The sequence below is a fragment of the Arachis hypogaea genome, chromosome 1, assembly GCF_003086295.3.
Source record: "Arachis hypogaea cultivar Tifrunner chromosome 1, arahy.Tifrunner.gnm2.J5K5, whole genome shotgun sequence".
NCBI lineage: Eukaryota > Viridiplantae > Streptophyta > Magnoliopsida > Fabales > Fabaceae > Arachis > Arachis hypogaea.
This window is the reverse complement of record NC_092036.1, coordinates 101,706,109-101,720,006: the sequence shown is the minus strand read 5'-3', so window position 1 is coordinate 101,720,006 and position 13,898 is coordinate 101,706,109. Positions and strand designations below refer to the sequence as shown.

Here is a 13,898-nt window from a genome sequence, read left to right as displayed (position 1 = left end):
TTCGGCAAGCCTTCCGTATGTTGCCTTCACTAGTGAGGATACAGGAAGGTTTCTGACACCCTTGAGGATTGAGTTCACACATTCCGAGATATTCGTCGTCATGTGACCGAATCTCCGACCCTCATCACGATGCTGAGTCCACAATGAATAATCAATCCGGTTCGCCCACTCACACATCGCCGGGTCTTCAGACCGTAGTATATCAAACCAGTAATCAAACTCAACCTCGGTCTTAGCATACGCCGAATTCACAAGAAGCCTCCGTGCATCTTTGCCCTTGAAGGTTAGGGCAAAATTAGCAGCTACGTGTCGAATGCAGAATGCGCGGTATGCAGATGGAGGTAACCAACCTCCATCAGGAGCCTCTAGCGCAGCCTTGATGCCGTTATGCCTGTCTGATATAACCAGCAGACCCGGCTGTGGTGTCACGTGCTGACGAAGGTGGGAGAGAAAGAATGTCCAGGACTCAGCATTCTCACCCTCTACTAGTGCGAATGCAACAGGTAGAATGTTGGAGTTTCCGTCCTGTGCAATTGCGATGAGCAACATTCTCCCGTACTTGCCATACAGATGGGTGCCGTCGATGCTGATTAGCGGCTTGCAATGACGGAATGCCTCGATGCAAGGTGGAAAAGTCCAGAAAAGTCTGTGAAAATACGCTTGAGACTCGTCCACCTGTCCTCCAACTCGAACGGGGCTCGTCCTTAGGACTGCAACAGTACCAGGCATCGTCAGCTGGACACCCAACACCCACCTAGGTATCTCGTTGTATGACTCATCCCAATCACCGTAGATGAGGGCAATAGCCTTTTGCTTTGCCATCTAGACCCTCCTGTAAGTCGGCCTAAACCCAAAGTGTGCTGCGGTGGCGTTCAGGAGCACTTTTACGCTGACGGATGCATCAGCCCTAACCATTGGCATAATGAACGCCGAAATCACATGATAATCCAAACTCCTGTGGTCACTCGAGATGGATGTGGCCAGGCAAGTGTGACGTCCATTGTACCGTTTGACCTCCCAAATGCCCTTGCGCTTCCGGAGACTCAGCCGAATCAACCATGTGCACCTATTCCCAAACTCGGAGCACTTGCCCACATACCGGCGATGATCGGACTCCACTACCTTGTACTATACCCCTCGCCAGATGCTGTAAGTCTTCACTTAGAAGGGCCTCATCTTTATCCTAAAATTGCTGACCAACCTGGAACTCTATCAGACCAGCAGTCCCTTCCGCATCTCTAGCTCTGAATCCAACAGAGTGCCCAGAAATCCCCTCCTGCCTCATGGCATCCAAGTCCAAAGAGGAAAAATGTGGTGGATACTGTTGTGTGCCAGTGCTAGAACCACCCCCCGCCAATGCAGGCTCAGTCGCTCCAATATCATCGCCGCTGTAATCATCAATCATATCCGGCTCGACATCATCCTCATCTGCATCACCCAACACTCCGTCTCCAATGCCAATCGGTGCAACGCCGAGTAAATCGTCCGGCAGATTTTTCCTTGAACGTACGTCTTCACCAACGCTGCCATTGAGATCAACAGCAAAAGACAGGGAGGCGACAGCTTGGACCACTGGCTGGTAGACAGGGACGGAGGAAGAAGCAACGGCAGGCCGGGAACTAGAACCGGCTTGTGTGGCTAAAGTGGTGGTATTCCGGTTCGAACCCCCTGAGCTGGATACCACATCAACCAGCTTTGCCAACAACTCTGGGGTCCTGACCTCCGGAAACTGCCGTCGACAAAGAAACATTACCTGCAAGTCCTCATCACTACTGATCGTGAAACAATCATACTTCACGGAATCCTGGAGCACCGTGACTGGAATGCGATAAAAAACTTCTTCACCCGCTTTGCATCTTCCAGACCGAGCTTCATCAGTACCGATCTAACAAGATCGTCATAGCTAGTTCGAGGAGTTACGACAATACAGAGAGGATCTTTATCTGTGAACTTCACTCCGGAACGAGTTTTCCTCTTAATGGATTCTCTGTGGTGAACCAACACAACAAAACTCTCCTCACTAGCCATCTTACTCCCTCTACTCAGAATCAACTCACGTTTAGGCCGGTTATATAGACCACTGAGTCCCACTAATTCGAACCGACACGGTTCGATTTAAGGTTTGCTTAATTCGAACCAGCCTGGATCGCTCTCTTTATAATTCGAACCTCCCTGGTTCGAATTACTTGAAGCCAAGGTTCGAACCTAGCTGGTTCGATTTATGAAGACAATTCAACAGGTAATTCGAACTGCCCTGGTTCGAATTACTCTCATATGCAGTTCGAACCGTACTGGTTCGAATTATATAAATAATTGATCCTGCGCATTGCTGAAACAATTTTCAGTTTGGCTTATATACGTCAATTTGAGATGGCATTGGCTTATATTGGTTTTTTACCCTCTTTTTTATAGTACTCTATTTTAATATGTTATAATTTTTTACTATTATAATAAAAATTAATATTTATTTATTAAATTAAAAATAACATATAAAATAATATATTTTACTACTCTTTTTAAGTGTTCCGAATAATCTTGTTTCTATTATTGTTTTGGATTATAACTTTTTACTAATTATACTTTTATTATTATTTATGGTTAATTTTTTATTTAATATATCCTTTTTAATAGGAATAAAAACACATATTATAAAAAATTAGAATAATAAATAGTGCACAAAAATTTCAATAATAAATTTTACAATATGAAACACAAAAAAGTATCAGTACTCTCAGTATTCTTTTATTTAGTATTATTTTGAACTGTAAAATTTTATTACTTTTACTCTATTGTTATGTATGATCAATTTTTTATTTACTTTATCCCTTTTAATAAGATCAATAATTCATATTATAAGAAAATTATAATAAAAAATTTAATAAAAAAATCAAAATAAGAAAGAAAGTATTAAAAACGATAAAAAAATTTAAAATATTTGAAATGATTTGAAACAAATCTAAAAATTTAAAAAAAATACTAAAAATTGTACCCATAACACAGAAGTTATAACTTAACGTACTTTTAGGATACAAAATCACATTTACGTTTAGAGCAAAAAAATTACAAAACACCAAAAAAATAGTGTTTAAAGAATTTAAACATACTTTTATCCTCTTAAACTTATTTTTATCTTTTCTAATATGTTTGCCAAACATACCTTTAATTGTATACTCTATAAAATATAATAAGAGTAATAATGAGTGGAAGACGCGTATTCACTGTTAATAAAAAGAAGTTTGTGTTAGCAAAATTAAAAAGTGCACACGTTTCACGAATACATGTGACCCAAGTAATCGCGGCAGAAAATGTGCTCTCCCTCTCCCTGTTTTCTGCGTCCATCCTCTTGTCTTGCTAGCTGCATGCGGGAATTTTAACCATACAAAATAAAGTTATTTTTACACTAAACTACCTCTCTTCGCTGTCACGAAGTTTCACTTATATATATTGTTATACTCCTAAGCTATTAATTCATTAATTAATATAACAAACAAGTTTTCATGAAGAAGTATACTCATGTGTTGCTGATGGCTGACCTATGACTATGAATATGCACATTACTATTTATTATAGAAGGCCTCATTTACGCAAGAATTACCTTTATATTATTTTTCTCTTGGAACTCTATTATTTTTGTAATAGCGAATCATTTATAAATTTTATTATTTATACTCTACTGTTATTTATGATCAATTTTTTATTTATTTTGTCTTTTTTTAATAAAATCAATAATTCATTTTATAGTAAAATTATAATTAAAAAATTAATAAAAAATAAAAAATCAAAATATAAAAAAAATATTAAAAATAATAAAAAAATTAAAATATTTGAAATGACTTGAAACAAATATGAAAATTCTTATAATATAAAAGAAAATATTAAAAATAATATGAAGCTACAACTTTTTACTTCAAGTAAACGTACTTTATTTCAGGATGCAAAATTATATTTGCGTTTGGAGCAAAAATAATTTACCAAATAGCAACCAATAAAGTTCAATAAATTTAAACATATTTTTATCCTCTTAAACGTATTTTTATCCTCTTTAACGCATTTGTCAAACATACCTTTAATTATATACTTCATAAAATACAATAAGAGCAAAATAATGAGTGAAAGACATGTATTCACTGTTAACGAAAAAAAAGTTTGTGTTGGCACAGTTGAAGAAGTGTACACGTTTTATCAACACACGTGATCCCAAGTAATTGCGGCAAAAAAATGTGCTCTCCCTCTTAGTGTCTTCTACATCCATCCTCTTGTCTTGCTAGCTGCATGCGTGAATTCTAACAAAACAAAATAAAGTTGTTTTTAATTAATTTTATTGTGTTCTAAGTTATTTACTACCGTCCCTTTCTATAGAGACTACACTAAGCTACCTCTCTTTGCTGTCATGAAGTTTTACTTATATGTGTTGTTATACTCTTGAGTTATTAATGAAAAGAAATTTGTGTTAGCACAGCTGAAGAAGTGCACACGTTTCACCAACACATGTGATCTCAAATAATCATGGCAGAAAATGTGCTCTCCCTGTGTCTTCTGCGTCCATCTTCTGGTCTTGCTAGCGGTATGCGTAAATTCTAACCAAACAAAATAAAGTTGTTTTTAATTAATTTTATTGTGTTCTATATTATTTACAATAGTATCTTTCTATGGGGCTACACTAAGCTACTTCTCTTTGCTGCCACAAAATTTTACTTATATGTGTTGTTATACTCTTAAGCTATTAATTCATTAATTAATATAACGAACAAGTTTTCATGAAAAAGTACTCTCTCATGTGTTACTGAATGCTGACTTATGAATATGCACATTACTACTTATTATAGAAGACCTAATTTACGCAAGAATTATCCTTACATTATTTCTCTTGTAACTATTATTTTTGTAGTAGCAATTATTCATAAATTTTATTATTTATACTCTATTGTTATGTATGATCAATTTTTTATTTATTATATCTTTTTTAATAAAATAAAAAATTTATATTATAATAAAAAATTTAATAAAAAAATAAAAAATTAAAATATTAAAAAATATTAAAAATAATAGAAAAATTAAAATATTTGAAATGACTTGAAACAAATATAAAAATTCTGATAATATAAAAGAAAGTACTAAAATTAATATGCATGTTAAGAGAAAATAAAAGCTACAACTTCTTACTTCAAGTAAACGTGCTTTATTTTAGGATGCAAAATTATATTTGCGTTTAGAGCAAAAATAATTTACCAAATACCAACAAATAGGGTTCAATAAATTTAAATATATTTTTATCCTCTTAAACGTATTTTTATCCTCTCTAGAGCATTTGTCAAACACACATTTAGTTATATACTCCATAAAATGCAATAAGAGCAAAATAATGAGTAAATGACACGTATTCACTGGTAATGTAAAGAATTTGTGTTGGCACAGCTGAAGAAGTGTACACGTTTTATCAATACATGTGATTCCAAGTAATTGCAACAGGACTAAAATTATATATGAGAGAGAGCAATAAAGAGTAAGAGATCACAATTGATACCATTCACCTTTTTTTTCATTGGAAAAGATTCACTCCCAATTAGCTGCATGCGTAAATTCCAATCAAACAAAATAAAGTTGTTTTTAATTAATTTCATTGTATTCTAAGTTATTTACTATGGTCCCTTTCTATGGAGACTACATTAAACTATCTCTCTTTGCTGCTATGAAATTTTACTTATATATGTTGTTATACTCTTAAACTATCAATGAAAAGAAATTTGTGTTAACACAGCTAAAGAAGTGCACACATTTCACCAACACATGTGATCTCAAGTAATCATGGCAGAAAATATGCTTTTTCTGTCTTCTGCGTCCATCTTCTGATCTTGCGAGCTGCGTAAATTCTAACCAAACAAAATAAAATTATTTTTAATTAATTGCATTATGTTTTATGTTATTTAATATCGTCTTTTTTTTATAAGACTACACTAAACTACCTTTCTTTGCTGTCACAAAATTTTATATATATGTATTTTTATACTCTTAAGCTATTAATTTCTTAATTAATATAACAAACAAACTTTTATGAAGAGTACTCTCGTATTGCTGAATGCTGACCTATAAATACACACAATACTACTTATCATAGATGACCTAATTTATACAAGAATTACCCTTATATTATTTTTCTCTTGTAATTCTATCAATTTTGTAGTAGCGGAATCATTCATAACTTAGATGAACCACGACCATGTTAAACTTGAGTTGGCGTCAAATTAGATCAATTAATTAAGTGTTTTTATCTTGATAATTAATTAAGTGTTTAAAATTGTGTCTTGATCATTATTAATTTAGGTGAACCTTCTTCAGTGTTGAGAATAAATAGACGCTGGAAAGGTCGACTATTTTTTTTAAATGGTATATAGTTTCTAATGCATAAATTGGGTTTAGATTAATATTATTGGTAGATAGCAACAAACCAAGCCAAGAACAATAATGACAATTTGAAAGGTTAGGTATGAAAAGAATAAAAGCATAGTTTAGCTTTCATCGTGGCACTTGCACAGTTGCACTACTGCACACACATCATATGTTGACATCTATTATAGATTTCGTATTTCAATATTTTTAAGAAATTTTTTCCTTTTTTTTTTCTTAAAAAGAAAGAAGAAGAAGAGAATAACACCTGAATTTGTTTCAAGTTTCAATTAGTCGCTCAAATCATTAGACAAATTCTTTACTCAATACATCTGTCTATTGAGAACATTGCAATCCATTTTGAATATAGAAAATAAAGAATTCAATTCTTCCATCTCACCAGATTAGCTGGAACAGCTCCAATTAGCCTAAAAATAATTAAAACCGAAAAAAAAAATTAAAAGAAAGAAATCAATGTCACTCATGGGCTGGCTTCCAACTGTCTTAGTCGCAATACACGTTCTCTAAACAAAAAAAAGAATACACATCAATAATTTTATTATGTTTTTTCTATTTTATTTTTTAAAATTATGTTGTAGTACTAGATTTAATGGTTAATTAAAGTCAAAAAGGATGATTAAAGTTTGCGTGGGAAGCAATTACCATTAGTGGCAGTCACGTTAAAGTCAAGTGGCAGCACTGGTAAATAAGTGGAAAAGTAATGGCATATTGTGAGAAAGCATCGCTTATAATGTAAGTCGCAGAGGCTCTTGTTCTTCTGCTCAAAACACAGTCACAAACAAAAACGATAACATGGCGAGCTCAAGAAGCACTAGAACCTTCTACGCTTTCTTTCTCCTCTGCGCGATCCTCTCCGTCCACGTGTCACTCTCCTCATGCTCCGCCGTCGGTGACCTGGACCACCAGCTCGGCGCCTTCTTCCTGCCGATGAAGTCCGAGTGCCGCGGATCCATCGCGGAGTGCAGCCTTCTCGCCGGAGACGAGGACGAGACGGAGTTCCTGATGGACTCGGAGAGCAACCGGCGCATCTTAGCAGGGAGAAGGTACATAAGCTACGGTGCGCTTAGGAGGAACACTATCCCTTGCTCGCGACGTGGCGCTTCCTATTACAATTGTAGACCTGGCGCTCAGGCGAACCCTTACCGCCGCGGATGCAGTGCCATCACACGTTGCAGGCGTTGAGAGAGTGGTGTCCTGTTCAGTATTATTCACACTTCCTCTTTCTTTTTCTTTTTCTTTTTTTTTAAATATATTTTTGTAATTGATGAGGATTATTTTATTACTGTTATTATTAATTGTTACTATTATGGTTCTATATGTATACGAGTAGCGAGAGAGAGAGAGAGAGAGAGCGTAGAGCTGAATAAAATATTAAAATCAAAAAGATAATAATTACTGTTTGCATCTATGCGTATTGTAATTAATTATATTTTTGTTGGTAATATTTATTGGCTGGATCCGCCTTTATTTTCTGTTTTGCCAAGTTGAGAATGAAATGAGGGAGTGGTGAGTGGGGGAGGGAGGGAATGTCATTGTTTTCTGAGCAAAGCCATGTTTGGTTTTGGAAGGTAATGTGAAGTGATGAAATTGGGGCTGTGGCTTTTGGTTTTCGATGCAAAGGCAAAGGAATAGGAACTGAGAATGGGCCTCCTTTGGGATTTTGCCTTTTGGGATGTGTGGCTTCAAAGAGAAGCTGGGTGGTGTGGCAGTATCTGTTTGGTGCCTTGTCCCTCCTTGTTCCCTTCTCTTTTTCGCTTTTTCCTAACACTTTCAATTCAAATTCTTGAATTACCAATATGCCCCTCCTTCATTCATTCATAATCATATTCCGTAAATTTCTCCCTCTTAGTCTCATGTCAATTCTTGATCACCTTTTTAGGTTATTGCAAATTTATTCAGATGTTCCCCTAAAAAATAGATGGACATATAAGGTCATAGTGCATCAAACGATATTGCAATAAAAATGGCAGCGTTAAGCCATTAACAAAAACGTGAGTTGGGTACAAATTAAATTTATAACGTTGAGATCTTTATCAAGCATAAATGGGATCAGAGTAGGCACTTTGGTTGGAAAATAGACTTTGGAATCATTGCTTTCTTTTGCGTTGCTTTAATTTAAAGGAGGAAATGATATTCTTATGTTAGATTAAAGCCAGCCTCACATGCATTATTATCCGCATCAATCAAAATCAACGAACGCGCTACTATGATTAATATGATGCCATCTAGCATCTTTACTTTCGTGTGTGACAACTAAATACACCTCACAAACCCTTTGTCCCATTATCTTCTGTCCAACTATAATTTTGTCCCGGACCACAAACTTGAATAGAGTAGCTACCTAGCTTAACCTCTTCTACTCTAATTTCTACACATTCATATAAATACACTATCTCCCTAGAGGAATTTATCTGTGCACATCTGAATTTGATTTTGCTCACATTCATTTACACCAAATATTATACTCAACACCCTGCCAAGCTGTTAAATAGTACATATATAGGAAATAGATCTTCTCAATTTTTTTTAACAATTGAGAGAGTAAAGTGTGATTTTCTACTATTCATTTTTATAAGTGGAATTAAAAGAAAACATAAAAAAGAGCACATTAAAAGATTATAGATCACACTTTACCTTTTCAATTGTTTTTTAATAATTGAAAGGATCTATTTCTACATATATATGATATATTCAGATGCCACACATCACACTTGATGCACCCACAATTTAAGTGATTACATCTCATGAGAGATCTAGCATTCTAGACTCTAGCTAGTTCTAGAGCAATGTTAACAAAAATTTTTAACAATATACCTAACACTTTTATAAGAAAAGTTGAACTCTTTAATCTCCTAATTTATTAAATTAGAGCTTAAAAACCTAGCCTTTTTTTTATGACGTGTATGTTAAGCATATTAATTTATTAGAAATAGAATGATATTTCATTTTTACTATGTGTAATTCGTCGTCCATTTTAATGCAACACAAAGACACTCTTGTCAATGAATTGAACCAGTGCGTTAAAAAGAAGACAAAGAGTCATTGAAGATTAAATTTTACTTTAGAGGTTAGACTAGTATTCAGCAATTTATTGATATATTACTCGAATAAAGGAAGAGCTTTTAAATAGTAATTAATGATTACGAAAGTCAACTTATTATTACAGTACTATTATCTCACTATAAGATAGGGTAAAATGTATGTTTTCTACTGCTAGTTAAGGTATATATGTTAGTAATGATTATTAACTACTCCAAATTAATATCAACTAACTATATTAACTATAATTTAATGATGGTACCAGTATTGATTATCGAAGATAGTACACAAAATTTTCCGGGTTAATGTTAAATTGGTAATGCTTGAGAGCTAAAAAAAAAGTCAAAATTTATTATATTTAGTATTTATTAATTATTACAATAACTAAATAATAATAATTAATAACTAAATAATAATAATTAATGAATGTTAAATAAAATAAATTCTAGTTGTTTTTGATTAATTTTTTTATTATCAAACATTTTTCATATAAATATATACCCAAAATTGGTAGGAGGAAATTTTCTTTTTCACTTTTTTTAATGAACACACATTTTATTTAATTTTTTAGTATAAATGCAAAAATATAAATAAATAATTCCATTTGAAGAAATAAAACAAAATAGATGTCTCTGACAAAATATTATTTTAAGTGTATCCCTAACTTGAGTCAAACAAAAAAATTAATTTGATGTATAAATAAACATGAAGGGGTAAATTTAGTGATTTCATGTGGCCAACTTAATATGATAATAGTTTTAAGAGTAAAAGTTATTTTCAATCCCTAACCATTTATTCGATGGATATTGTGCTCCTTAATAATTATAAAATTACAAATCGGTCCTATTTACTTTTATATTTATTCAATTCAATCTCTGTAATCGATTGTTAGCAGGTGGTAACATATCTACGTAGCTTTGTCTCCTTCATAATAGGGGCAAATCATCCCCTGAACCTCTCAACTGTCAGTGTGATCCTTCCTCCGCTTTTTCCGCTCTCTCTCCATCACCGTCTCTTCTCTCTCCCTCTCTCTCCGAAATTCTCTCTCCTTCCCTCCTTGCCACTGACTCCCTCAGCTCCAAAATCCTGGCCCCCAACCCACCTCACCTCCTCTCCAAAATCATCATCAAAATCATTTTTGGAGGAAGAGGGAAGAGGTAGCGACGGAGAAGGAGCGGGAGAAGCAGAAGAGAAATCACACTGGGCGATTAAAAAATTTAGGAGGTGATTTGTCCCTATTATAAAAGAGATAAAACCACTTAGACACATTACTTAATACATCATTCTGTAATATGCTGTTAATCGATTACAAGAACTGAATTGAATAAATACAAAAATAGATAGAGATCGATTTATATTTTTATAATTGTTAGAAGACAAAATATCCATCGGATAAATAATTATAAAGACGGAAAGAAATTTTATTCTATTTTTAATCTTTAATCATATAGCATGCATTTCATATTTTTCTGAAAAGATTGTAGGCCACGTGCTCCTCACATGGTCAGGTTGGCCTGCTTCGTTACTTTGCTACTCTGATATGATTTTGGGCTTAAATTGGATCAAATTTTAGATGTTACACTAATGAATGATTATAGGATCCATTTGATCAGCTCTGTCACAAGTTGTAGGATCATGCCTTGTGTCTTCCATTATCATGATAGAGACATTTTTCAGGTTATGCATTTTTTTGAGAGTCTTGGAATTGACAAGTTTAATCTTGAGCATAATAAGCTTCTTATAAATATAGCAACAAATCACATGACCATCCCTATCCGTCATAGATAAACGGCCTCTAAGCAATAGCATGTGGCTTCATATAATAATATTGGTCCACCCTTTTGGTGATTGTCTCTTCATTGGGATATACAATTTTGAGTTTGGACTACTTTGCCACCTTTCTTAAACGATATTTCTTGACAGTATACACACTACCTCAATTGTTTTATTTTTATTTCTTTACAACACCAAATCAATATACCGATATGTTTATACTAAAGTAAGTTATTAAAATAAGTTATTAATATAAAATATATATTAAAATATAAATATATATTAAAAATAAATTAAATCATATATATTTATATATAAATATATTAATGATTAATTTTAGTGTCTAATATTATGTATAAATAGCATTTTTTATCACTATAACGTGATTAAATTTATTGTGAAATTATTCAACTAGTATCTAGCTTAATAAAGAGCCTAAATCATAAAAATTTAACTTTGGACCAACACAAAGACAACCCCTTCTCAGATATGACCTATCCATAATCGATCTGATCATATTTATTAATAATGCTTAATTTAACATCAAAATAATATAGTGTTTACTAATTTCTTTATAAATATCTACAATTATGATCCATTTCAATCATTTAACATCTGGCTTACTCTTTTATTAATAAGCGCGATCCAAACGCCCCTTACACTCTCGGTCCCAAGATCTCCGATTGGGACGAGCAACGTGGCCAGTGGCTCAAAAACAACCCCGATTACCCGAACTTCATTGGTCCCAATAAGCCCCGGGTTCTTCTGGTAACCGGGTCTTCCCCCAAACCGTGTGAAAACCCGGTTGGGGACCATTACCTTTTGAAGTCCATTAAGAACAAGATCGATTATTGCAGGCTCCATGGGATCGAGATTTTCTATAACATGGCTCTTCTTGATGCCGAAATGGCTGGGTTTTGGGCTAAGTTGCCTTTGATTCGGAAGCTTCTGTTGTCACACCCTGAAGTTGAGTTTCTATGGTGGATGGACAGTGATGCCATGTTCACTGATATGGCCTTTGAGGTGCCTTGGGAGAGGTACAAAGATTCCAACTTTGTGATGCACGGTTGGAACGAGATGGTGTATGATGAGAAGAACTGGATTGGTTTGAACACTGGTAGCTTCCTTCTCAGGAATTGTCAGTGGTCTCTTGATATTCTTGATGCTTGGGCTCCAATGGGGCCTAAGGGGAAAATCAGGGACGAAGCTGGCAAGATCCTCACCAGGGAGCTGAAGAACAGGCCGGTTTTCGAAGCGGATGATCAATCTGCAATGGTGTACTTGTTGGCCACTGGGAAGGAGCAATGGGGTGATAAGGTGTACCTTGAGAATCATTATTATCTCCATGGATATTGGGGGATTTTGGTTGATAGGTATGAGGAGATGATTGAGAACTATCACCCTGGACTTGGTGACCATAGGTGGCCACTAGTGACTCACTTTGTGGGGTGCAAGCCTTGTGGCAAGTTTGGTGACTACCCTGTTGAAAGGTGCTTGAAGCAAATGGACCGTGCTTACAATTTCGGTGACAACCAGATCTTGCAGATGTATGGCTTCACACACAAGTCACTAGCTAGCCGCAGGGTCAAGAGGGTCAGGAATGAGACCAGCAACCCTCTTGATGTCAAAGATGAGCTTGGATTGCTTCATCCAGCTTTCAAGGCTATCAAGTTGCCAACTTCATCTTGATTATATATATACCACCTTTAACAAAATTTCATCTTGTATCCCCACAACTTGCCACTCATTTGGGCCTCCATAGTCTCTGCTCACTTCTGCAGTTATCTATTTATTTAGAATATGTGTGGATCCTGTAATTGTTATCATTCATCATCTCTTTATTTAGCAACAAAAGTTGTAATCTTTCTTTTTGCTTTTACAGATATCATTGCTTTAGTATCTTGAGTTATATTGAATTTTGAGAAGAACAAAATTCCTTCATCTTAGTTGTGCCCATTCCTTCATTTGATTCAGTTTAGTTTAACAATATTGTCATGGTACTTGTTGAGTTATACTGAGTTTGGAGAATAACAAAGCACCCTTGTCTCATTTGTGCTTGTGTCTTGATTCACACAATTCAGATTAATGCTGTAATCACCCGTTTGCTTTTGGTTATCTCTTACCACTTCAACAGAAGCGGGTCTGAAGAAAATTTGTTTGCTTTATGAGGACGCCAAGTGCTTCATGATTTGCATATTATGATAGGAGGAATCTGCAATTCTGCATTGTCCAGTCTATTTGTCAGTCAGATTTCAATATAAATATGGTTCTTTAGATAGATACAGCATTTCATGTTATGGAAAGTATGGATGAATTAGGCAATGATTTGTAGGGATTCTGGTGGAATTGTATGTGCAGTGATGGCTGATACTTTTTGTCGTAGATAGTTCTCTACTGGTACTGATATTTACAGACAGATAAATATAATTGTACATAGATTGATATGGGTTCAGAGAAAAGCTTGGGAGGGAGGGATTGTATCAGAAACTGTTTTTACTCTCTTTTGGTTTACTTGGTAGCCAAATGAAAAGAGTCACTTCTTTTTCTCTTTTTGTCTCCTATTCATCACCGTGGCAACTGGCAAAACAATTGAAATCTGCAAAAAAGGGATGTAATGGGAGGAACTATTTTGATTATTGGATAGAGTGCTAACCAAGAAAAGGGCCTCTTGATAGTATGCC

At 34.6% G+C, this 13,898-nt stretch overlaps 1 protein-coding gene across 1 annotated transcript; it reads left to right on the top strand.

Moving 5' to 3' along the window:
- The first annotated feature begins 11,681 nt into the window (after window positions 1-11,681).
- LOC112703972 (xyloglucan 6-xylosyltransferase 2) lies at window positions 11,682-13,158 on the top strand. The gene has a single exon (XM_025755582.3). The coding sequence runs from the start codon at window positions 12,103-12,105 to the stop codon at window positions 12,904-12,906; it is 804 nt and encodes a 267-aa protein (XP_025611367.1). The 5' UTR covers window positions 11,682-12,102; the 3' UTR covers window positions 12,907-13,158.
- The last annotated feature ends 740 nt before the right edge of the window (window positions 13,159-13,898 follow it).